The sequence below is a fragment of the Lonchura striata genome, chromosome 18, assembly GCF_046129695.1.
Source record: "Lonchura striata isolate bLonStr1 chromosome 18, bLonStr1.mat, whole genome shotgun sequence".
In the NCBI taxonomy this organism is placed as follows: domain Eukaryota; kingdom Metazoa; phylum Chordata; class Aves; order Passeriformes; family Estrildidae; genus Lonchura; species Lonchura striata.
In genome coordinates this window covers 11,849,487-11,873,814 of record NC_134620.1, presented here as the reverse complement: position 1 = coordinate 11,873,814, position 24,328 = coordinate 11,849,487, and the positions used below count along the sequence as shown (strand labels likewise).

The window sequence follows — 24,328 nt, the reverse complement described above, 5'->3', positions numbered from 1 at the left end:
GTGTGTAAAAATTAACAATAAATCCACTCCGGGAGCGCCGCCGGGCTGTTTGTGCCGCTGGCTCCGCGGGCGCGGATGCGATAAGATAAAGGCAGAAGCGGGGAGGGGCGGCGCGGAGCTGCGCGGAGCCGCCGGCGGGGCCCGGACGGACGGACGGACGGACGGACGGACGGACAAGCACACACACACACACACACACACACACACACACACACACAGACAGACGGACAGTCACACGAGCGGACGGACGGGGCGGCCCCTCCGCTCCTCCCCCGCGGAGCCTCCGCCCCCGGCCGCGCCGCTCCGCTTTACATAACCCGTCCGGGGCCGGGGTCCGCGCCCCGCGCCTCCGCCCGGCGGAAATGCGGAGCCGCCTGCCCCGGTTTCCTGCCTGAGCCGAGCCGAGCCGAGCCGAGCCGTGCGCCCCGTCCCGCCCGCCCCGTCCCGGGCGCTCCGCAGCTCCATCATGGGCGAGCGGCAGCCGGACGCCTTCTCCTGCAGGTAACCGGGACGGGCCGGGACGGGCTGGGCTGGACCGGGACGGGCTGGGCTGGACCGGGACGGGCTGGGCTGGACCGGGACGGGCCGGGCTGGACCGGGACGGGAGGCCCCGGGAAGCGGCCGCGGCAAAGCGAAAGTAGCCGCGGGAGGAAGCAGCGAGGCGGCCGCTCCTGCAGTGAAGCCCCCGGAGTTTCCCCGGGTTCTCTCACCCGGGGAACTCCGGTGCCCCCGTTCCGAGGTCGTGAGTCCCTTCTTCTGCCAGCCCTCGGGCAGCAGCCCCTGAGCCCATTTCTGTGCGGCACAGCTTTATCCCTGCCCTTTCCTCGGGCTGCCTCTTTCCAGGGACTGCTCACCCTTGAGGACCTGTGGACTCCCTGCTCCCGTTTTCCTCCGGCACTCCCTGTTCCAGGAGCTCTGTTCCTCTGTGGGGTTCCCCATCCTGGGAACCCCCGTCCTTCTAGCAGCACAGGACCCCAAAGCACTCCTTCTTCTGGAATCCCTTGACGTCCCCCATTTTCCAGCACCCGTATTTTGGAGATCCCAGAGCAGGGGTGCAGCATGCAGGCAACAGGGGGCAGGACCAGTGGGGTGATGTCCACCTGCCCTATATTGTGGAGTCCTGCGCTGCCCAGGGGGGCCATGCCTTGCCTCTGCCCCTGTGCCTGCTGCGAGTGCCAAGCAGAGTTGCCACCCGGAGCCTGCCAAGCAGCTCCTCTGACTCTCTGCTCCCTGCAGACTTTGTTGGCCCCGCGGCTTGGCAGGGGCTGGGAGCACGAGGCCGATGCACCAGCGGTCAGCATCCCTGCAGCCTTCCCATGCCCTGCCAGCGTGCCCAGTCCTGCCTGTGCCAAATCCCATCAGGGTCACCCACGGAGAGCCCGGACCCGCTGGCTCATGGCGGTGACACAGTCATTGCAGCCCGGGCTGGGATTTACTGTCAAGGAAACCAGGATGAGTTGCTGAGCTGCGATTTCGATATTGTTGTAAATTGATTCAAGATGTGCTGGAGTTGTGGGCTGGTGGCCTAGGGACTTTCTGGGGCTGCAGCCAGAGGAAGAGGTGACCTGTGTGGGGGCCTGGCGCTGCCAGCTCCTGCATGTCCTAACTGCACTTGGATTTGCTGGCAGGAAATGGGATTGGTGTTTAAAGGCCTATGGAATTAGTGGCAGGTTTCACTTTGGCTCGTTTGGGACTAGAACAATGCTTTGGATTTCTTTTTAACTTGTTTTTGGGGCAGGAGATACTCATCGCTGTGCATTTTCCCCTCCCCAAAGCTTCTTCTATTTTCTCTTTTACTTTCTCGTATTTATTGCCTCTGGTAAGATCTGGTTTGGTTTCGCCAGAGCCCACAGTGCTGTAGGTCTGCCAGCACCCTGTGTTGTGTTGGAGAGGTTGGGATGCGAGTGCCAGTGGCTTTTGAGAGAGCAAATCCTCCCCACCCACACACCCGTGGGACTGATGGACACCGTGGAGGAGTCGTGACAAATCCCAGCGGGTGACACAAAGTGAAAGTGCAAGCGCTCATCACTTAGTGGGGTTTGTGGTGCTGGCAACGCTGCCACAGCTTGGCGAGGAAAAAAAGCCAAATCCAGCAATCCCTGAGAGGCTGCTGTGGACAGCCAGGCTGCCTGGGAGCTCAGCTGCTCCCTGCTGTCCCCAGGGACCCTCAGGCAGCTGCTCCCCTGGGAGTGCTCCCTGCACCCAGTTTCTCCCACGCCTACACCGCAGCGATTCATTTCATGTAACAAAACAAGCCCTGTCGAAAGAGGCCACCCTGCTGCCGGGCTTTCCCCCACAGGCAGTGGGTGTAGGAGAGCGTGATGGTGTAAACCAGGCTGCAAGGTGCCAGACGCCACGATATGGAGGCAGGCTCAGGGTTTTTGGGGAGCTGGGCTGCCCACAGCTGGTTGTGTTGGTGAGCTGCTGTGGGCCGAGCCAGCGTGGAGCTTGGATTTGAACTGAGATGAGTTTGGGTTGTGTCCATCCTGTCTGTCCTGCTGGAGTGGTCAGGGAAAGCCAAACAGGTGATCTTCTCCTGGATTTGAAGTGCTGTAATATCACCCACACCCCCAGAGGTCTGTGGTGCTGCTCAGCCCACACAGAGCTGTAAATTAAGGTCAGTTTGTGTCTTTAGTATAGAAAGTTGTGTAGTGCCAGGAGGTGAAATGAGAGGTGTGTATGTCCTGTGAGAAAGGGGGAGACGGAGGGCAAAATCTGCCTTCCCACACTGGCTTTTAACTGATTTCCTCCAGCCTGTATGGATGTTTGGAATTGGGGGATCTCTCTGTCCTGCTCCTTTCTTGCTTTTTAACTTGCTAGTTTGGTTCAGCCAAAAGAGAGACAGGGAAACTCCCGAGACCCCGTGCGTGGAAACAGCTAGAGGGTCCCAGAGTGATGGTGCTGTGCCATCACCCTCTATGAGACCCAGAGAATCTTCACCATCACAGAGACGAGGAGGACAATGCTGGGCAGTTTCTGCTGTGCATTGTGCTGGCACTGGCTTTGACTGTAAATATGTGGGTGTATCTCACATCCCGTGGCTGCAGCCAGACCCTTTCCCCACCTCTCCAACCCCTCCTGCCTTCCTGGGCATCATCTCCATGCCCACCCCCAAATGCGTGCAGCACCCTGCTGGTCCCCCTCAATCCAGGAGTGCATCCAGATGTTCTTCCAGCATCTGCCATCTCTGGGGGATTGGGATGCAGAGCGGAGCAGCACCATGCCCATCCTGGGGGGAGGCTCTGCATCGCCCAGCCCTTGCAAGCCCACCTGTGGCCGGCTGGATCCCCCAGGGACCTGCATCCCCCTGAGCCCCCCTGCAGGGACCTGCATCCCCCCGAACTCGCCGTGCCAGATGCAGTTCCATTGAAAAGTGCCGTTCATTGTAACCTGGCCTTTTATAGCCGCCTCGGAGCGGCTGCGGGGCCGTGCCAAGAAAGGCTGCAGCCGGCTCAGAATAGCTCTTTTCATGGAGGACATCCTGGGAAGGAACAATGTTCCCGCTCTTGGGATTGTGGGAACTTTGTATTTCTGCCACTCAGGAAGTGGGGAGCTGCAGGGCCGGCCAGGGCGTCTCCCGGCCCCTCGCTTCGCCCGCTCCTGAAAATAGTCCTTGGGATGAGTTTTGAATATTCCTGTGCTTATAAAGGGAGCTGCAAATGCCTCCGGACAATTGTCCTCCAGTTGGGAACAGTTATTTCTGGGAGAGCCGGCGCATCAATCACATTTCCTATTCATGTCACTGGCGTGCATTTTCCTGCTGCGGAACTGGCGGCGAGCGGGGCCGGTTTCATTTTCGGGTGGTGGTGCTGCACATGCACAGCGTGTGAGCAGGGCTGGGCTCAGGGCACCGCCACGGCCACGTGGGCTCTGCACCCTCACACTTCCCCTCGAGGCTGGATTTGTGGTGCTGGGTGCTGGAGGGTGACCTCCACACCCCTGGATGGCTGTTCCGTGGTGGGAAGGTGGCGAGTTGGATCCGGCAGCTCCTCCGTGGTGAGGCCAGCTGGCTCTGAACGCTCATCCTCCGGGAGCGGGTGGCAGGATTGCGGCGCTGGCTCCCAGCACTGCCCTGGCACTGCTTGGTGCTGCCAGCTCCTCTGGCTGCAATTAAACAACAAATGCATTTACTGGGACAAATAACCCATTGCCGGATCCAGGCGCAGATTCCCGTCCCGGTTGGTGCCGGCACCGCCGCCGCAGCAATGCTCGGGTTGGGCAAGAGTTTAAGGGAAGATCCTGGGGGTGGCTGGGCTGCAGGGCTGGATCCTGCACAAGCCCCAGCTCGCTGTCCCAGCCCGCATCAAAGCCACCGCACCCGGTCCGTCCCGTCCTGCTCTTCCTCGAGTTCCTGGCCCAGCACCCCAAAACAATCCCAGCACCCCAAAACAACCTCAGCACCCACGAACAGCCCCGAGGTGGGGCGGGCTTGGTGACGTGCAGCTCTTCCAGCAGCCGGTAGGGATGGAAGCCCCCCATCCCAGCTAGTCCGTGGTGTGTGCAAGGATGGGCTGGATTTTCCACTCGGAGCAAATTAAAGCTATCAGAAGTACTTCATCCAACCTGCAGGATGGCCAGGAGCTCCTCACAGGAACATATGAGCAGTAAAATGTAAATTCTGCCTCAAAGCCACCGGCTGCTGGATTCCAGCTTTGTGGAGCACAGCGGGCTGGAGGAGGGAGAAGCTCACCCGGCAGTGGGAACTCGCATCCCTGTGGATGTTGCTACTGAAACCTGGGGCTGAGCAGAGGAGCGGGAGGCTGCTGTGGTAACTCCAGCATGGATTCACCCGGGATAGCTCTTTCCGTGTGAGAAGAGCTCCAGGCAGAAGCAGTGAGGTCGGCATTGTGCCAGTGCCGGGAGGAGGAAGCGCTGGGGAGTGTCAGGCTGGAAAAGCACGTTGCTACTGGAGACGGCCTTCGGCTGCTTCCCACCGCGTGGCACAGACGAAGCCCGGCTTTTCCCGAAGCTGGCGCGACGAAGCGAGCCTGAAACCTTAGAAGGCGAATTCCCTACCCTGGGAATCTCCCACCTGCCTGAGGAGCCGTTCGCACGAGTGCCTCGCTCCCCTCCGCATTTTGCGGGAGCATCCCGCTGAGCGCGCCGGCGGCGCGGGCGGTGCGGCGGCGATTCCCGGGTGCCGGGAGGAAGCGGGGAGGATGGGGGGAGGATGCTGAGTCACGGGCAGGCTGGCGGCGCTGATAGACGGGGCCCTGCCGGGGGATTCGGCCGGGCTGCGGCGGGCGCATGCCCCGCACTGCCGGCACGCCGGACGGCCCCGAGCTTTGGGCGGCTCTTCTGAGAAGCCGGGCCCGGCGAGGCTGGCGGGGAGCAGATAACATCTCCCCTCGCCTGCAACCTTCGCGGGACGTGCTCGGCAGGGCGGCGGGTGGGCAGAGATAGAGCCCCGCTTCCCGGCGTTATCGCCGCCCCGGCTGCAAACACCGTCCCTTGTGCCCGCACGTTCCTCATCGCCCGCTCGCTTCCTCCTGGCCCCTCAGGGCTTTTGTTTTGTCTTTTTTTTTTTTTTTTTTTTTTTTAATTTTCCTCCCCCTGACAAATACAATCCGCTTTTCCTCCCCTCCCAGCAGCCGGGGTGCTGCTGCTGGAGTTTCGGGGAGGCGGCAGCGCCTGTGCCGGCGCGGCAGGATCCGGGTGGGTTGGCCGATGTTTCCTTCCTGAGCGGAGTGCACGGCCCCGATAAGTGGCCCGGGCGAGCACGAGGTTCTCTGCTGAGCAGCGGGGCCGGCCCCGGGGAGCACCGCTGCCGGCTCAGCCGGGCACGCCGGGCCGGCTGCACGCCAGCCACGGTGCCGCCAGATTGGCCTCGCAGCGAAATCTGCTGGGGGCAGAGATACGGTGTGGTTTGCCAGAGCCCGGCAGCTCCCCGGGCCCGCAGGCAGCAGAGCATCCCCGCAGGAACGCGCTCACCCCGGGCAGCGCCGGCGGCGTGGCCGCTTCTCCCGAGGCCGCTGGGGCCGGGAGGATCTGGCAGCGAGGCGGCTCCATCCCTGCATTTCTGCAGCTTTTCATGTTGCTTCCTCCCCTCCCGCCCCCGTTCCAGTTTTATCAACTCCGTTGAAATCGGTCCCTGGAGGGAAACCCATCGGCGCTGCGGAGCCTTGGCAGGAGCCGGGCGGATGTGGCCGGGCCAGGCGTCCCCGCGGGCGGCGGGCAGCTGCAGGCAGCTGTGCTGGCAGGAAGCCGCGCAGACGCCCCGCGCCGGGACCTGCCCGCTCCCCAGCGCGCAGGTGGGGAAACTGAGGCACGGCCCAGCCAGGTGGGGATGGGCGTGTCAAGGAGCTGTGGCGGGGCTCGCGGGTCCCCGCGTGGCCACTGGCTCTGCTCGCTAGGAAGCGGCTGTCTCCTGGCCATTCCCAATGTACGCACGGGAATAAGGCAGCTTTGAGCGGGACCGCAGCGTTCCGCAGGCCCTGGGGATACACGTTCCCGGTGGGGTGTGGCCACTCCAGCCAGGGGTTGCGGGGGGCAGGGGACACATGGGGACCCTGGGGCTGCCCTCACCACCCGTGTGCTCTGCCTTGCAGCGCGGCCGCCTCGCTGGAGCCTCGGCAATGAATGGGCACTCGCTGCCGGCCGGCACGCCAGCGCATCCCCGGGGCTGGCATGAGTTCTGCGAGCTGCACGCCATCAGCACCGCCAAGGAGCTGGCGCGGCACTACCTGCGCTTCGCCACCGAGCACCCGCACCATGACCTCCTGGCCGCCGAGAACTTCTCGGTGCAGTTCACCGACCTCTTCCAGCAGTACTTCTGCCACGAGGTGAAGGAGGGCATCGCCATGAACCAGCTCCGCATCCTGCCCGCCGGCCCGGCGCGGGATTACCGGGACACGCACCGGCGGCACACCGACGCTTCCCTGGGCACGGTGGCCACCAAAGGCGAGGCGGAGCCCGGTGCCCGCCCCGAGCAGCCCGTCCGAGCCCCCGAGGCTGCTCCCTGTGGACTGCGCAAGTCGTGGAGCTCGGAGGAGCTGGCGGGGCCGGCGCGGAGACCCTTCTCGCTCAGCCAGCTGCGCAGGAGCTGGCGCAGCCTCTTCCGACGCCGCTCCTCGGACGCGCTCCCCGGCGACGGCGATGGGGAGGCGGCCGAGGCGGCTCTCAAGCCGGGACTGGGGAAGCGCATCCTGCCGTGGGGGCTGTCGCGGGAGCAGCCCCCCGAGGTGCGCAAGGAGGGGCTGCTCAAGTACGGGCTGCTGGATGAGAATTCCCTGGACAGCGGGACGCGCTGGCAGCGCTGCCGCCTGCTGCTGCGGCGAGCGGGGCCGCCCGACGCCGAGGAATTTGTGCTGGAGCTCTTCGACCCGCCCAAGGTAAGGAGCTGTCGGCTCTCCTCTGTTCCAGTGATGCTGCGGGTCCCTCGGAGCATCCCGCGGGGAGGAGCAGGGCCACGGTGCACCCAGCACCACGAGGGTTTCTCACCACGAAGGGCCTGGATGGGTTTGCTCTGCTCTCCCTTTATTTAACACCTCTGAGAAAGAGCCAAAGCCACCCTTGCGGGTCTTGTTTGGGGAGTGAGGGATGCTGAGAAAAAGGTGTGCTAATTGCTGCAGTCGGCCAATGTTGCATTTCTCCCTGCTGGGACTCCAGAACTGGGTTTTCCAGCTGGAAGCACTGTGCCTGCCTTCTGAGCTGAGGATAGAGGCTGGTGGCCTCCATCCCACTCATCCTCATGGACTCATTCCACCAAGGTGAGGAGCAACCCAGTCTGGTGAACCCCAAATTCACCCTGTCCCCTGTGCCGTGCCTTTAGCAGCCTGAGCATCTGCTCGCCTGGGCAAGCTGGGGGAGGAAAGGGAAAATAGGAATTAGACTCTGTGCCTTTCTCTGCTCCCAGTGGGATCCATAGTTTGACTTTTTGTAAGGAGTTTTGTGACTGGAAGTTCAGCTCTCGGCTGCTGCAGGGAGCTCCCATGGTGCTGAGACGTGGCTGGAGTGGAGATGATGCAGGATGTGAGGGAGTGGGGAGTGATGTGGGGGGAGTTGGGGTGTTTAATCTGTAAAAAGATGGTTCCTCCACATGGCAGGACTTGCACAGGCATGATGGGATGAATTTTCTCTCTGTTTTTTTGGTTTTGGTTTGGTTTTTTTTTTGGTGGTTTTTTTTTTTTTTTTTTTGCTTTTTGTTCTCATTTAACTTTGATGACAAACTTGTGCTTTGGAAGGAGGAAACCTCCGGTTGAGCTGGAGCCTTGTCCCTGCCTTCAGGGCAGCAGGGTCAGGGAGCAGCTGGCTGAATTCCTGCTATTTCCGTCAAACGACTCCAATATTAAATATTTGAAAAAAGAAACAACATCAAAATTGTAACATCTGAAAGTAAAAGCTGCTTTTGCTCCGTCATGTCAAGGGTTGCAGTTGTTTGTCCCTGTGGGAGTGTGTGTCCCCATCCCGGGGCACAGGGAGGTCAGAGGCACTCGGGGCACTTGGAGGGTGCTCCAGCATCTGGATAGCACTGTCTTTTTTCCCTCCCTCATCCCTTTTCTCCCTTTCCCCCTTTTTCTTTTTTATTTTAATCCCCTTTTCTTTTTTTTTTAATCTTCTTTTCATTTTTCTTCCCCCTTTTTCTTTTTTCTTCCTCCTTTTTCTTTTTTCACTTCCCCTTTTCTTTTTTTCAATTCCACCCCTTTTTATTGCTGCCCCCATTTTTTTCTCCCTATTCCCCCCCCTTTTTTTTTTTTATCCTTTCCTCCCTTTTCCTTTCTTTGATTCCCTCCCCCTTGGGAAGCAAGCCCAGCACATTCTTCCTCTCCCCACATTCCCTGCCCAGCTTTGACCCAGGGGTGGGAGACACTTCAAACAAGACACTGACCGAGTTCCCCCAGTGCTCTGAGCATTATTCCTCACAGTCTCCATGGGATGGAGATTTCCTGGTGCTCCACAGCACCACGAGGCTGGAGACCCCAGAGCCCCGAGCAGGGGGTTTCTCAGCCAGGCCTGCGGAAGTGGGGGATGTTCCTTGCTGGATTTTGCAAGTCTCTGGATTAAATTGCTTCCTGTGCAAATATTCTCAGGGCGGCTCCTTCCTTTCCAATTCCCTGGGCCAGGGCCAGCTCGTTTCTCCTTTGCAGCACAATCAATCCAGACCCTTTCCCAGTAACTGCGGTTGAATTCCAGGGCTGGTGGAAAATCCCCCACGGTGCTGGTGGCTCCCACTCCCCAAACCCAGCATGGGGCAAACCACGGAGCAGTGAGAACAGAACAGTTTGTTGAAGGGTTCTTTTCCTTTAAAATAACTAAATAACACTCAACAACCTCCTGGGAATGGCTGTGAGGAGCCCCCTCCTTTCCATCCTCCTGCCTCAGGATGCTCCCGTGGCTTTGCCACTGCTCTCATGGGTTTGTGGATTCTGATTTGTGGATTCTGTTGATCACCATAGAAGATTTATGGTTTTAAATAAGCAACTAAAATCCGTTCTTGGGATTTTTCAGCCCCAGCTGATCTCTGGACTGTGAGGTTGGTCACCCTCAGGGTCTGCCTGGAAGCACCGTTCCCCCTTCCTCCTCTTTCTTCCCTCTTCCTTCCCCCTTCCCTCTCTTCCTTCCCCCTTCCTCCTCTTCCCCCTTTCCACCCTGTAAATTATAGGAAGCAATTGAAATTTCATCTCAGCCTCAGGGCTTTGCAGCATCAAGCCAAGACCCCAAATATCCATCCCCTTGGAATGACCTTGGAAAAGGCAGGTGTGTGGAGAAAAGGAGGGGGGTCCTGCTGCTTTTGGCAACTTTTATCTTATTTTTTTTCCTTTTTCTCCTGCTCCAATGGGGCCTCTGAGCTTAATCCTGTAACGTGCCTGGCATCAAAGGGAGTGGGGGCTTTGAAGAGCCCTGATCCCATTTACTGCTTGGGTGGCTGTGCTGGGTGAAGGGGTCAGGGAGCCGTGCTGGAGAATGTGGCAATACCTATGGCACTGCCTGCACTGGGCATGCCCTGCCCCTGGCACGTGCCAGAGGGAGGATTTTGGGAGAGGGAGCAGCTCCCCTTCCTGTGCCCACAGCCACAGCTGGCTCGGCTTTGGCATCGCTCCCTCCTCCCTTGAGCACTGGGAAAATGATGCTGCAAAGGAGGGATTTGGGGATGGTGGGATCTCTCCTGGGAGAGGGGCACAGGACTGGGGCAGTCTGGGGACATTCCAGAGGCCCCAGAGTGTGGGGATGATGCTGTGTGGAAGAGTTGACTGAGTACAGGGATTTTAGGATACCTGTAGTGCTTGTCTGTATGGCTATAAATATATCTATATATATATAGCCTGGGCATGGTCCTGGAGTTGCACCCAGGCGGATTCTCTGATATCTGCTCTGAGGACAATGCTCACCAGTCCTCCCTGCTTTCCTTGGAGGCATTAAGGGTTTTCTCCTCTCCCACACCATTTTAATCCCATATAACCTTTAGGACTGGCTACCTCTGAGGTCCCTCCACCTTCATAAATTTCAACCAAAGCTGGCAAACCCATGTTTGTCAGCTCTGGGGCTGCCCCGTTCCTCAGCTGAGCCCCAGCCCTACATACCTCTGCTATGGCCAAATCCCAAACTCCATGATTTGCAGCGGAAATGGCCCGAGCAGTTTCTGTTGACCAGATGTTTTCACAGGAAGGGGAAGGGAAATGGGATTTGCATTTGGGCTGCTTTCTTTATGGTGTTTTAATGAAATCCAGTGCGTCCCACAAACTGATGGCACGCCGGGACCGGCCGGGAAGGCTCCTTCCGGAGAAAGCCCTTGGAGCCTCTGCCACAGCTCAAACATCTTTGCTGAACCACGGGAGGAGCAGTATTTTTATCTCTGCTCAGTGCGAGGCTGCTTCGACTTCCTTTTTTTCTCTTTTTCTTTTTTTTTTTTTTTTATTTTTAAATTTTTTTTTTCTTTTTTTACACCTTTCACCTGAATCTGGTTTCTCAGAACTGCTACCTCCTGAGCCAGCAGGTTCCTGTCCCCGATTTTTGGTGCTTGGGGCATGGGGTGAGGCACATCTCAGTGTTTTGGTACCCGTTCCCTATCCCTGCTGCTCCTGGAGCTGCTCAAAGGTGGCCTGAGTGACTCAGCCAAGGAAAGGCAGTGGTGGAGCAGGAGTTTTCCTCCCTGGAACACCTTGAGAAGAGTTTTCCCAGTGATGGGAAGCACCTCAGTGTCCCATCATCCCATCCCTGGTCCAGGAAAGGGCAGGTTTGTGTCAATCTAGATCCCCAGGGACCTCATTCCTCTCCTGGCATCCTTTTTCTGACATTCCTGGAGACTTCATCCCTCTCTTGGCATCTCCAGGGGCTGCATCCTGTCCTGATGCAGCTGGAGATGTCCCTGCTCACCGCAGGGGGTTGGACTCGTTGACTTTTCAAGATCCTTTCCAACCCAAACTATTCTGTGCTTCTGTGATCCCTCTCCAAACCTCCTGCTCCCAGCATCCCTCTCCTGGCATTCCCAGGCACTGCATCCCTTTTTTGGCATTTCCAGGGGCTGCATCCCGATCTGCTTGGTGTCCCTGCTAATTGCAGAGGGGTTGGACTGGGTGGCCTTTGAAGGTCCCTTCCAACCCTGATTATTCTGTGATTCTGTGATCCTGCTCCCGGCATCCTCGAGGATCGCATCCCCTTCCTGGCAACCCCAAGAGCTGGGAAAACTGCTGGGATGACCCTGGAGGGGTTTGAGTGTCCTTCAAATCCTTTGGGGAGAGGCAAAACCTTCCCTGAAGGCACCCAGAGCTGCCCCAAAATCCTGGGGCAGCCTCTCCCCAGGCAGGGCGGGCGCATCCCTCTCTGCGCTCTCTGTTCTTCGAAGGCGCCGGGGCTGGGCGGCCTCAGGGCTCTGTGAGATTTTGGTGGTGACTTTTGCTCTCTTCCCCCTCCTCCCCCCACCTCCCAGCTCTGTTTTTGGGTATCGAGGGGGGTGGGAGGGAGGGCAAGGAGACAAAGGTTATTTGTCATTTATTAACCACAACTTTTTCCATCCTTGGTCATGCACGGAAAAAACAGTTTTAGCAGCGTAACCACAGCCCCGGCGCTAATTGCTGAAGAGCAGAGTTTATTATTTTGGAAACTGTTGCTGGGATGGGGCTTGCCAGGGTCTGGGTTTGAGGGGAAGGGTGCAGGATGGACCCCAATATCTGCTTCATTGAACTCTGGGGTTCTGGCCTCTGAAGGATTCCATCATTCCAACCCCATCCTTTAAAATCTGCCCTTCCCGGGGCTGTTGTCCTCCTGCTGTGCCCACCCTGCTTATCAGGGTGTCACTCGCAGGGATGCTGCAGAGCTGCTCGGGTGGAGAGCACCACGTGCCAGCTGAGAATTGGGCAAAAAAAATGGAGATATTGGGCAAACCACAGGAAAAGAACTGGGAAAGCACACAGGGAATGCATCGCTGGGGAAGAGCCGTGGGTGCTGCTGGGTGCTGGGTCCCCACTGCAGGTGTGAAATGCCTCGTGGGGTTTTTTATGGGTGGTTGTCTCTCTTTTTTCCCCCTTTTTCTTCTTTTTTTTTTTTTTTCTCTCTCTCTCTCTCTTTTCACGGCCCAGGATGTGGTTGTTTCAAGGCTGAGAGCTGCTTCTTTCAAAGGTAAATATTTATGAGAGCCTGCGCAGGCAGCGCGGGGTCTGGAAGGATTCAAGGATTCATCCCAGCCCTGGTGGGGGCTCAGCTGGGGTGGACCCTGCTCCTTCCCACCAGGCAGGTCCCAACTCCAGTGTCTGGGATGGCCACTGTGATGTCCAATGTCATTTTGGGATTATGTTAAAAACGAGCATTTTGGACAAACTCACTTCCTCCAGCCCCAGGCAAAGGGCAAGAATGAAAATACCCATCCAGTGGGATTGAATGCTCCCATGTGGCCTTTTGAGCCTTTTCCATCATCCTGGGTGATGCAAAACCTTGGGGAAATCCCAGGGCACCCCAGAGACTGTGGGGAGCCTGCAAAGTCTGTGCTGGACCCCCTCATTCCTCTGGGGCTGAGGTTTGGGGTGACTCAGTCCCGCCTGCAGCAGCTCCCACTTGCATGCAGACACCTTGTTTACTTTCCATGCTCGTTATTTATTCCAGGAAATTATTAAAGCAGCCCACGCTGGAACCAAATCTGGCATAAAATAAATTTAAAAAAAGAAAAAAAAAATCAAGGGTCTGGCGAAAGCTGAGTGTTTACAGATCTTGCTTATAGCCCCCATCACCCTCAGCCCTGCTGTGAGCCACTGGGCTCACTGGTTTTGGGGCTCTTCTCAGGGTTTTGGGGGCGTTGCAGGGTTTTTGGAGTTTTGCAGAGGTTCGGGGAGTTTGGGAACATTGGCTCATTCATGGAGAGCCGGGAGGATAATCAATGAACAGAGGAGCCACCAGCTCCAGGGATGGGTGGGGATTCCTGCCTGGACCCCCCCAAAATGCCACCCCACAGCCTCACCCCGCGGCTCTTGGGTGCTGTTTTGCAGCAGCCCAGGTTAATTCAGGAGGAAATGGGGGTGCTGGGGGCTCTGGGGCCGGGGCTGTGCTCTCTCCATCGCCGTTCGCAGCCGCCCGGAGCGGGAACAGAGGGACCTTTGTGCCCCGGCCGCCCCCGAGCCAGCGCTCCGGGCCGGCACAACGGTGCCCCTTGTCACCACCGCTGGGCACGGTCCCCTCAGGGACAGCTCTGTCCCCTGCCTCGGCAGACAGGGCATCCTGGAAACTCCTTTGTGCCTCTGGTGTCGGGCTGAGGATGCTGGCGGGGCTTTGGGGTGGGCAGAGAGGGTTTTTTGGGGGGTAAGGAGTGGGGTGGGGGATGCTGAGCTGGTGCAGCAGGGGGAATCTCCTCCTGTGCTCCTGTTTGATGGTCGGGGAACCTTCAGGCTCCAAAAGCCAGAAGGGAGCCCAGGGTGGTGCTTGCTGCTGTCAGGTTTCCAAATGAGCAGTCTCCACCTGCAGAGAGGCGGGAATGTTTTGGGAATGTGTCACCCTGGGAGAGCTGAGCTGAGCTAGGGGTCCCTGCAGTAGGTGTGGAACGCCCAAATCAGTGGGATCCCATCCCTGTCCCAAAAACCAGCATTGGCAGGGGCTGTTTGGGGTGGATCTCTCCTCTTGGGATGAGCTGTGATGCAAACACCTGAGGAAGAGCACGGGGATTAACTGTGCTGTCAGCTCCTCTGGAGCACTGGGATTAGCTGCTGGGGGAGAGAAGGATTACCCAGCTGCAGATCCCTGAGGATGAGCACCAGAATTAGTCATGGTGCAGATCCCTGAGGATGAGCACCAGAATTAGTCATGGTGCAGATCCCTGAGGATGAATAACTGGAATGGTTGTGGTGCGGATCCCTGAGGATGAACAGCAGGATTAGCTGTGGCGTAAACCCCGAGGACACATTTTGGGATTATCTGTGGTGCAAAAGTCCTCAAGGATGAGCGTTTGGTTTGACGATGGTGAAATTCCCAAGGGAAACCACGTGTGGGATTTTCTACCACACAAAATCCCTGAGGATGAAGGCTGGGATTACCCTTGGTGCAAACTCCTGAGGACACTTGGCACTCTCCAGCAGGACCCTTGGAGCCCTCACAGCCCTGCAGGGCCCCGCTGCCTCCCCTGCCCTGGCACCAGGGGCTGTTTCCCACCTGGTCCACCTGGCATTTCCTGGAAAAGAGCTGCGTGTATCCATGCTCCTGAAAAACTTCACAGCTTCCCCCAGGGCTGCAGGCACGGGATATGGTTTTGTGTCCACCCAGCACGGCCAGGCCAGGCCAGGCCTGGCACTGCAGCTCGGCTGAGGTTTGTCCCTTGCGTAAGTGCCACAGTGATTTACAAGAAGTGACAAATCTCGTCCATATCCGCTGGGGACCTTGCACAAGGGCTCAGGCACTTCCCCACCTCCCGTGGGTGACTCAGAGTGGAAGCGAGAGACAGCGTGGGGAAACCCCCGGAGCTGGAGGGGGCTGGGGGCAGCTCCTGGTGCTCTCGAAGGATTTGCTCTGCACAAACTTGGCCTGATGGCCCAGCCACTGCCATCATCACGGTGACAATGCCATCATCACCGTGACAATGCCATCATCACGGTGCCACTATCATCATCATCACCATTCTACTGTTATCATCACTGTGCCACTGCCACGGTCACCATGACATTGCTGTCATTGCCATGCCACTGCTGATGTCATCGCTGTGCCAGCACTGCCAGGCCACCCACCTCCTCACTGCACTACTGCCACCATCACCAAGCCACTGCCATCGTCACCAGGCCACCACTGTCATCATCATGCCACTGCCATCGTTGCTGTGCCACCACTCTCATTTTTGGAGAGCCGCCTTCCCCCTCACCTAAGTGCAAAAATCTCCCTCAGTGTCCCCTGAGCATCCAGACCAGACGTGCTCCTTACAGCAGCAGCTCACAGCTTCGTGGGGAGAGCGTTCCTGGCACAGGGCTGGGAGGAGGTTTGCTGTGAAAAACACCATCAATCCCAAATATCCCTGCTGGAGATTCAGTGGCGTGAATCTCCATGTGGAAACTGGAGCAACACCTGCCACATCCGAAACATTCCGCCCCACCCTGAGCACGCTGAGCGCACGGGGCCGGGCAGCAGCGGGTTTTACTCATCCCTGCAGCGCTGCTGGGGCACCTCTTGCCGGGAAGGAGCCCGTGGGTGAACCCTCGGTGTGTTGAGTGTGCACTTTTGGTTACTGAGAACTCCCTTTCCTGGTACCCAGCAGGGCATCTTGCGGTCAGGTGCGGCGCCCCGGCAGCGGGGGCACCGTGCCTGCGGTAGGCGCTTCTCCGAAGCCAGCCTGGCTTTTCGGGCACCGTATCTCGGTGCTGCATCATTTCCTTCTCCATTCACGCTCCAGCTGCGCCCCGAGAGACGCAAGGGGCTTCGCCGAACCCCCTTTTCCTGGAATTTCCCCCTTTCCTAGGAAGCCGACCCCAACGCCGCGGTTGGGATGTTGATAAAACCCGCTCGGGGTCGTGCCGGACGTCACGGCTGCTTGCGTGGGAAAGTGGCCAGGACCAGAGATCCTTTCACCTTCTCCACGCAGGACTTTGCACGGGGCACGGCTGCGTTCCAAAGGTGGCAGAAAAATCGAGTTCCTTGGGGACAAAGGCCCGGCAGCGGCGCGGCAGCCCGGTGACAGTGATTGCAGCACGGCACGGCACAGCTGCAATCACTGTCACCAGCGGGACCGGGGGTGCCAGAGCCACCGCGGTGTCACCAGCCCCGTGCATGACGCCGTACACGAGCGACTTCTAAGAACTTTCTTCTCGGTGCAGCTCGGAGCTGATAAGGGCTGATCCCTCTCACGCTGCGTTTCCGGCCCCAGAGAACACCGAGTGCTGGGCTGAGAGAGGGAGGGAGGAAGGAAGGGGGGAGGAAAAACAAAACAAAAAAAAGGCACAGCTGAAGATGGTGTGGTTGGGTGACCGAGGAAGTGTCCGGTGGGGATGATCTGAGTGTCATACAGGTGGCTGGGGACATGGTGGGGCTGGGTTTGCTGTGAGTATCGCAAGCTCGCAGCGGAATTTGGGCATTTTGGTTGGCAAATGCTGTTGTGGGGTGAAGTGGCACAGCCCAGCACGTAGGGACACTGTCCCTGTGTAGGGACAGTGGCAGTGGAGCAAAGAGGGCCACTGGAATCAGCACCCCGTGGGATGATAAAGCCGCTGTGTGAATCACAGCCAGCCAAAATTTCGTGGTGCAGCAAGCCTGGCACGGGGGCATGAGCAGGCCTCGCACGTGGTGGCACCGCCTGGGCTTTGCCAGGATGCACGGGATGGCTCTGGCCTTGGGGCTGAGCACGGAGCCTTGGCTCCATCACCCAGCACCACTGGGTGATTTTTTGCCCATTTCGGGGAATTTTTTCCCCCCGCTGGCACCCCAGATCCTGTGCCACGTGCCGCAGCCTCCTGGCAGCCAGCGGGGCAGCAGAGGAACCGAAAGCTGCCGCAGGGATATTTTAGCCTTTGTGGAAGTGTTTGCTCAGCACTTTGTCACGTGCCTGTGCCGGTGCCAAACCCGCTGGGGAGCTCTTGGCAGGCCGCTGACCCTCGCAGCCATGAGCAGGATGTTCCCCCCCTGCACCCCAATTTCCCCATCGCTACCACATCCCTGCAACGTGCTGCCATGCTGGGAACCCCCTTCTCCCCCCTCTCCTCCACCCCAGGGTCCCTGGGACCCCTGAGATGGGTCTGGATGTCACTCAGCCCCCCTGGCAGTGACTGGGCAGTGCTGTGGGGGTATTTCCCTGCCACAGTGGGGTGTCTCCTCACCACACAGGGTATTTCTTTGCTGGTGAGGTATTTCCCTCCAGAGCTGGGTATTTCCTTGCTGGTTGCTGTGCCTCGTGTGGCTCCTGGACCTGGGTAGAGCAGTGGGGTGTAGGGCAGTGTTTTGGGGTGTGGGGCAGTGTTTTTTGGGGTGTGGGGTGTTGGGGCTCAGCTCTGTGTTCCCCCTCGCAGGGCTCCAAGCCGAAGCTGCTCGTCGCCTGCTCCGCTGTGCAGGAGGTGCGGAGGTGCACACGCCTCGAGATGCCCGACAACCTCCACACCTTCGTCCTCAAGGTAGGACCTGCTGAAAGGGTCTGCAGCCTTTCCCACCCTCTGGGGCACATGTGGCTCCCCAAAGCTCCCGTGCCAAATTTCAGTTCCTCTTCCCATGCAGGGAGGGGATGCACAGGGGGATGTGGAGTGCAGGGTGGGGGATGTGCCGGCTCTGCTGGAGTCCCGAGCATGGGTGGGTGGGTGGGTGGGGGATGCACATTTCTCTCTCTTTCTCTGAAGGCCTCATGTCCCTCTCTGATGTCCCCCAGGTCACTAATGCCACCGACATCCTGTTTGAGGCAGGGGATGAGCAGCAGCTCAGCTGCTGGACGGCCGAGATCCGGGAGTGCGTGCGCAGGGGGTAAGCGCCGCTGGACGTCCCCGAGCCTGGGGATGGGGACAGTGGCTTTGTGTCCCCAGTGCCACCACTCAGCCTGGCTTCTCCCGTCCCCAGCAGGTCTGACACGGGTGACCCTGAGCTCCTGACGTGCCGACACCCCGACCCTACAGCCACCAGCCCCACCACCAGCACCGACCCCGTCAGCCAAGGTGAGCTGGGGACACCCAGGGGACCCTGGGGACAGAGTATCCCTCACCGGGGGGCCACCACATCCTGCCGTGGCTGGGCTGATTGGCCTTCCCCAGATGGCACGATGCAGGGACAGAGAGGGGAGGGATGGGGGCGATGGGCACGGGTCCCGTTTCCCAGGGACACTCATCCCTGTGCCTGGCAGGGACAACTCCGGGGGGCCCGGGGGAGGCGGCGGGGCCGAAGATGGAGCAGTTCCTCTCCTCCTGCCCCTGGTTCCACGGGCCCATCTCCCGCGTGAAGGCGGCTCAGCTGGTGCAGCTGGGGGGGCTGGAGGGCCACGGCGTGTTCCTGGTGCGGCAGAGCGAGACGCGCCGCGGCGAGTACGTGCTCACCTTCAACTTCCAGGGCAGAGCGAAGGTACGGGCGGGACAGGGCTGGGGTGGGGAGGGGAATCTCACAGGGACAGCCCCTGCCCCACCACATTCCCACCCCAGGGAGGTGCTGCCTGGTCTCTGCCCCGATGCTTGTAGCGGGGTGATGCCCTTCTCCCGGGGGGCAAAATCCCCAGGGAGCCACAGGCTGGGGGTACGCAGCGCATCGTGCTGAAGCCATCTGTGTCCCTCATCCCCAGTGTCCCCACCGTGTCCCCCAGGAGGGAGCGGAGGGAGGGTAACGGGTCCGTGCTCCTCTCCGCAGCACCTGCGGCTGGCGCTGACGGAGCGGGGCCAGTGCCGTGTCCAGCACCTCCGCTTCTCCTCCATCCTGGAGATGCTGCAGCACTTCCACCGCTACCCCATCCCGCTGGAGTGCGGCACCGCCTGCGACGTGCGGCTCTCCAGCTACGTCGTGGTCCTGCCCCAGGCACAGGGTGTGTGAAAAGGGGGATGTTCCATGGGGCACAGGGTGTGTGAAAAGGAGGATGTTCCATGGGGCACAGGGTGTGTGAAAAGGGGGATATTCCATGGGGCACAGGGTGTGTGAAAAGGAGGATGTTCCATGGGGCACAGGGTGTGTGAAAAGGGGATTGTTCCATGGGGCACAGGGTGTGCATGAAGGGAAGGGGGATGTTCCATGGGGCACAGGGTGTGTGGAAAGGGAAGGGGGATTGTTCCATGGGGCACAGGGTGTGGAAAGGGAAGGGGGATGTTCCATGGGGCACAGGGTGTGTGAAAAGGAGGATGTTCCATGGGGCACAGTGTGTGTGGAAAGGGAAGGGGGATGTTCCATGGGGCACAGGGTGTGGAAAGGGAAGGGGGATGTTCCATGGGGCACAGGGTGTGTGGGAAGGGAAGGGGGATGTTCCATGGGGCACAGGGTGTGTGAAAAGGAGGATGTTCCATGGGGCACAGTGTGTGTGGAAAGGGAAGGGGGATGTTCCATGGGGCACAGGGTGTGGAAAGGGAAGGGGGATGTTCCATGGGGCACAGGGTGTGTGAAAAGGGGATTGTTCCATGGGGCACAGGGTGTGGAAAGGGAAGGGGGATGTTCCATGGGGCACAGGGTGTGGAAAGGGAAGGGGGATGTACTCCTGGGATGCATGGATGGATGGTGCCCAGGCTGGGTGTGGGTGCCCCAGGGCCGGCCAGAGCTGGGCCCTTTGCTTGCTCCTGGAGTGGGGAAGTGGAAGCCTCAGGGCAGTGGCACAAAAGGTGACTCCCGAGCTCCCGACTTCCCCTTTTGAGAAAGGAGAAGCTGCTCCCAGCCACCGGCTGCACTGGGGGGGGTCACGGGATGCACCCCCAAAGAGGGGATGACAGGAGCATCCCCCTGACCAGCATCTCCTCTCTCCACCCTCAGCTCCCGGCTCCACCACCACGGTCCCCCTCCCTCTGCCCTTCCCGGGCTGGAGCCCCGAGTTCAGCCTCGTCCCCTCCAGCTCCTCCTGCCCGCACGGCCCCGAGGAGCCCCCCGGGGTTCCCCCAGCGGAGCAGATCTTCCACCTGGTGCCGCCGCCGGCCGAGCTGGCGCAGAGCCTGCGCCCGGCCAGGGCCCCCGTGGCCGCCGCGCCCCGGCCCCGCGACTCGGACTATGAGGTGGAGGCGCCGGGCCGGGGCCACGTCCGCGCCATCGACAACCAGTACACGCCCCTGTGAGCGGCACGGCGCCGGCACTGGGATGCTGGGATGCACTTTCGGGTGGAGAAATCCTGGAGACCTTCTGGGGGGCATCCATCGAGAGAAAGAATGTACCTGTTTCTTCCTTCTGGTTAGGGATTGTTATTGTATTTTTGCAAGGAAGGGGGTAATTTTTCACTCCTGTACGGGTGTGCTCCCTCTCATTGGCCTGTTGAAGGGCCTCTTATTGTTGTTTTTGTTGTTTTTATCGGAGCTTTCTCGTTACTGTTTACACAACGCCGCTCGTGCCTGCGCCGGGCCCGGTGTCCTGCCTGTCCCTGACAGTGCCCAGCCAAGGAACCAGGGGCTTGTGTTACACCCACGGAATTGGAGAAAGTTAAAAAAACACCAGGATAACAAGAAAAGAATGATCATAAATTCATTGCCGAGTTGCTGCTCCAGGCCTCATCCTCCAGCCCTGGTTGCTGAACCCACCAGCAAAGCCCGACCTGAGCTGAGCTCCCATCTAGGGTGGTGAGCAGGGTTTGGGTTTTTTTTTTTTAGCTAAGGCAAAAAGTGGCTTTTTCTTGCTTTTCCTTTTTAACCCAGCACAGCCGTGGTCACTCCCTGCGCCAGGCAGAGGGATCCTCATCCTGCTCTCCCAGCTGATTGACACTGAACACTAATTGCTCCATCTTTAGCCATGGCACCAGCTGAGAACTAACACAGAGACTGACACAAACCTCTCCTGCTGGTGAGGGAGGGGTTTATCCCATTTTATCCTGGTTGATGGATGCATTCTATCCCAGTGATGGAGGCTTTTTATCCCTGTGGTGAATGGGTTTTTATCCCGGTGATGGAGGTGTTTTTATCCTGGTGATGGAGCTGTTTTATCCTGGTGATGGAACAGTTTTATCCCAATGATTTTAGGCACGAATCTAAAGTCAGTTTTCCCCTTAAAGAACCTCCCCTACCCTCACTTGCCTTTTTCCCCCCTGAACACCCTGCCACCAGGAGCTTGGTGGCATTTAAAGCTCCACAACGGCCTCTTGCAGGTGATGGGGGTCCCTGGGGACACCTCCTCACCTGGAGGAAAAACCTGTCCAGATCCCTGAGTCTCAGCATGCCCTGATCCCCAACTCTGTCCCCAAACTCTGCTGCTGTTCCTGAGCCCCTGGGGCTGCTTCACCTGCCTGGGGCAGCCGTGAGAGAGGAAGCACTTCTGAGAAGCTGCCCTTATTTTAGGAAAGAGGAAGGGCTGGAGCCGTTGCGCCACCCAGGAGGGGATGTTCACAGTATCCAACTTCCAGATTTCCCAGCGCAGCCTTCCCTGGGATTTCGGATGCAAAACTTGCCTGGAGATTGCCTTACAGAAAGCTTTTTTATTTCTGTTTTCCTTGAAATTGCAATAGAGGTGGGAGCCCTCAGGAGCATTAACATTTAGCAATTAATTCGAAAACCAGCAAACACAAAGCCTCGTTGGGCTGAGTTAGGGAATTCCACAAAAATCCAGCCTCTGGGACAGGCTTTGCAGGTTTTGGGTGAGCCCAAAGTCTAAGGAGACAATGTCGGGTGCTGAAGGGCAAGGCCAAAATATCTGGGGCCAAAACAGCCCGGGAAGCAGCTGTGAGAGCAAATCTGGGTTTATAAATCAAATTATGAGGCTGGGACAAACGGGAACCATCAACTGGAGAAACCATTTAGGTTTTCCTTTTGTGCCTCCTCATTGCTTGCTCTCGTTCTCTCCTGGGCTTTGTGCATTTAGAGCAGGCAAAGGCTTTTTTTTCTCCCCCCTTCTCTTTCTTCCCTCGTGCCTGAAACTGGAGCATTAAGAGCAAATTGCACTGGTCCTGCAGCACTGCCAGCCCCGGAGAGGCTGATGGAGGAACAAAGCCAGCCCTGTCCTCCTCAGCTGTATCCGCATCCCATTCTCCTCCCCGGAGCAGCACAAAGGCTGCAGCCAGAGGCAGGAGCACATCCCCGGGGCTGCCTTGTGCCAGGCGAGGCAGATCCCTCCCAGCCTCATAAAGAACTCCCCGTGCTCTTGCATTTGTAGGGATGGGGATGGGGAAGGGGGGACAGCACAGCACAAGTTGTCGTTTCCTTTCTTTGCTTGCTGCCTGCTTCCCAAAGCCTTGGAAAACACAGGGATGGGCTAAATCCTGCTAAGATTGTTGGGTTTTAGCGCCACTGAGCTCCAGGGAGCTGCTTTCAAAGGGGTTTTCCCCCAAAAGGCGAGGTGGAATCACCCGAATCTCCCGACATCTGCAAAGAAAGGACAGGCTGGGAAAAGGCAGTGCTATTCACATCCCTTGCCAGATGAATCCAGAGGAATCCTTGCCAGATAAATCAGATGCTGCTGGGGTGGGTTGTTTTGGCACGCCGGGACTTTATTGTTCCAGTGCCAGAACTGAAACATGCGTGTGCATGTGGTATTTTTAACCTGCAGCTTAATTACAAGGGGGTTCTCCGCAGTTTAAATGGAAATTGCTGTGCTTGATTAGTAAAATACACTTTGGGTTCATTATCTCCCTGTCAGCCGCTTCCCCCATGCAAACAAACTCCACTGGGGGAGAACTCCTGTTCGCCCCACCAGTGAGCAGTGGGAGAGCCCCTCTGATTATTTAATAGCTAATTCCATCCCCAAACTCACCCACAGGCAGCTCCACCAGCTCCTCATTTCAGATCCACTGCCAGCAGGACCTGAGGGGATTTTGGGGCTATTTCCCAAGCTCCCGGGGGGAACTGAGTTTGAAATCCTATTTCTGCTAGAAAACATCTGGCTTGGGACACAGGTCAGAGCACGACTCTGCTCCGTTACTCCAGCCCTGAGGTGCTCACTCCTCTGCATTGTAGCAGTGGACAAAGAGCATTAAACCATTCCACCCGATGGAATAGAAGCATTTTGCAGGAGTTTTTATATTCTTGTGACTTGAGAGAAGAGCCCAGGGCTGGGCAGGTTTGATTCCTCAGCCCCTGTGGGCTTTTACTGGCATTTGTGAGAATTTTGGGAGGAGGGGAGGCCAAGGGCAGGTGGCCCCTGGTCAAGTGTAGGCACCTTGGCCCTGGAGATGGGCGCGTGGAACACGAGTTTGGATCCCAGCTGGGGAAGCCAGGAGCCACAGGAGCAGCTCTTGGAGCTGGGCTGGAGGCTCTGCCCCATGGCCTTCCCCAGCAGAGCCCCATTTCATCCAGCTCCTCAGGACAGTTTTCAGCAATAAAGATGAAAACCAGGCAGTGCCTTTGCTCTGTGACAGCAGGACTTGGTTTAGGGCACATTCCAAAACTTGGAATTCCTCCCCCTCCTCTTCCTCGTGCTGTTTGCTGACAGCTGCTCCTGTTGGTGGCTTTTGTGTCCCCGGGGGTGTCAGTTGTGAAGGAGCTCCTGACATGAAGCATTAGTTGATGTCTCCATCCCTCCCTCCCACACCCCAGCCCTGTGGAACAGCCCCAGCAGGAACCAAACCCCGACACCACCACTCCTCACCCATCCCTTTGGATTGAAGCCGTTTTGGGGTGAAACTTCTAGGAAAAGATCCGGGGAGAAGCCAAAGCTTCTCATTCCTCATCTGGAGCACCAAACCCCGGTGGCATCCAGCATTCCAAGCTTTTAGCTTTGATCCAAACAGCCCCAACATTCCCCAGCAGCTCCCAGAGGCAGGGAGGTGACTCTGTATTCCCTAACTCAGCCTTCAGCAGGACGATTAAAGCCAACAGTTTTGTTGGGAGTGTATTAATTTGGAAGTTCTACTTTTCACCCGCACAGGAAAGTTCTTCTTGTATAGTAATTTTTTTCTATATATTGTTTCTGTATGTACTGTACAAGTAACTTATTCTTGAATAATGCGATTTTACCATAATATTAAAAAAAAAAAAAATCTGCTCTTAATAAACTGTTTTTAGAACTCGTTTCTCACTTGTAGTCTTCAGCCTGATTCTCTCCAGGTGCCTGGAAATTGTTTTAGTGGATACTGGAGGCTGGAAGGCAGAAATGCTCCCTTGGGCATGAAAATCCTCTGGTTTGTCCCCACGGGACGATGCCTGCAGCACCCAGGACAGTCAGGAACGGAACTTGGAGCAGGGATAACTTTGTCTGCCCATCTTTTTAGGGCATTTTGCCAGGGAATTCTTACCTTTCCTTTCCTTCTCCAGCAGCACCACTGACTTTTATATTTCCATCACCCTAAAGGCCCATCCGGGATCCTTCCCGACCCCGTCCAGAGCAGCTCAAGGCTGAGGGATGGGGAACACAAAATCCCCTG

General features: G+C 58.0%; 1 protein-coding gene across 2 annotated transcripts; it reads left to right on the top strand.

Moving 5' to 3' along the window:
• Positions 1-206: 206 nt before the first annotated feature.
• On the top strand, positions 207-23,988 carry SH2B3 (SH2B adaptor protein 3). 2 transcript variants are annotated; one of them, XM_077787243.1, is made up of 8 exons: positions 207-501; positions 6,549-7,331; positions 17,400-17,501; positions 17,750-17,841; positions 17,935-18,029; positions 18,215-18,429; positions 18,709-18,880; positions 19,810-23,988. In XM_077787243.1, the coding sequence occupies exons 2-8, from the start codon at positions 6,576-6,578 to the stop codon at positions 20,103-20,105; spliced, it is 1,728 nt and encodes a 575-aa protein (XP_077643369.1). In that variant the 5' UTR covers positions 207-501; positions 6,549-6,575; the 3' UTR covers positions 20,106-23,988. The 2 variants fall into 2 exon arrangements, with proteins under 2 accessions (XP_077643369.1, XP_021400311.3); XM_021544636.3 differs by having other exon boundaries at positions 405-501; positions 17,938-18,029.
• Positions 23,989-24,328: the final 340 nt, after the last annotated feature.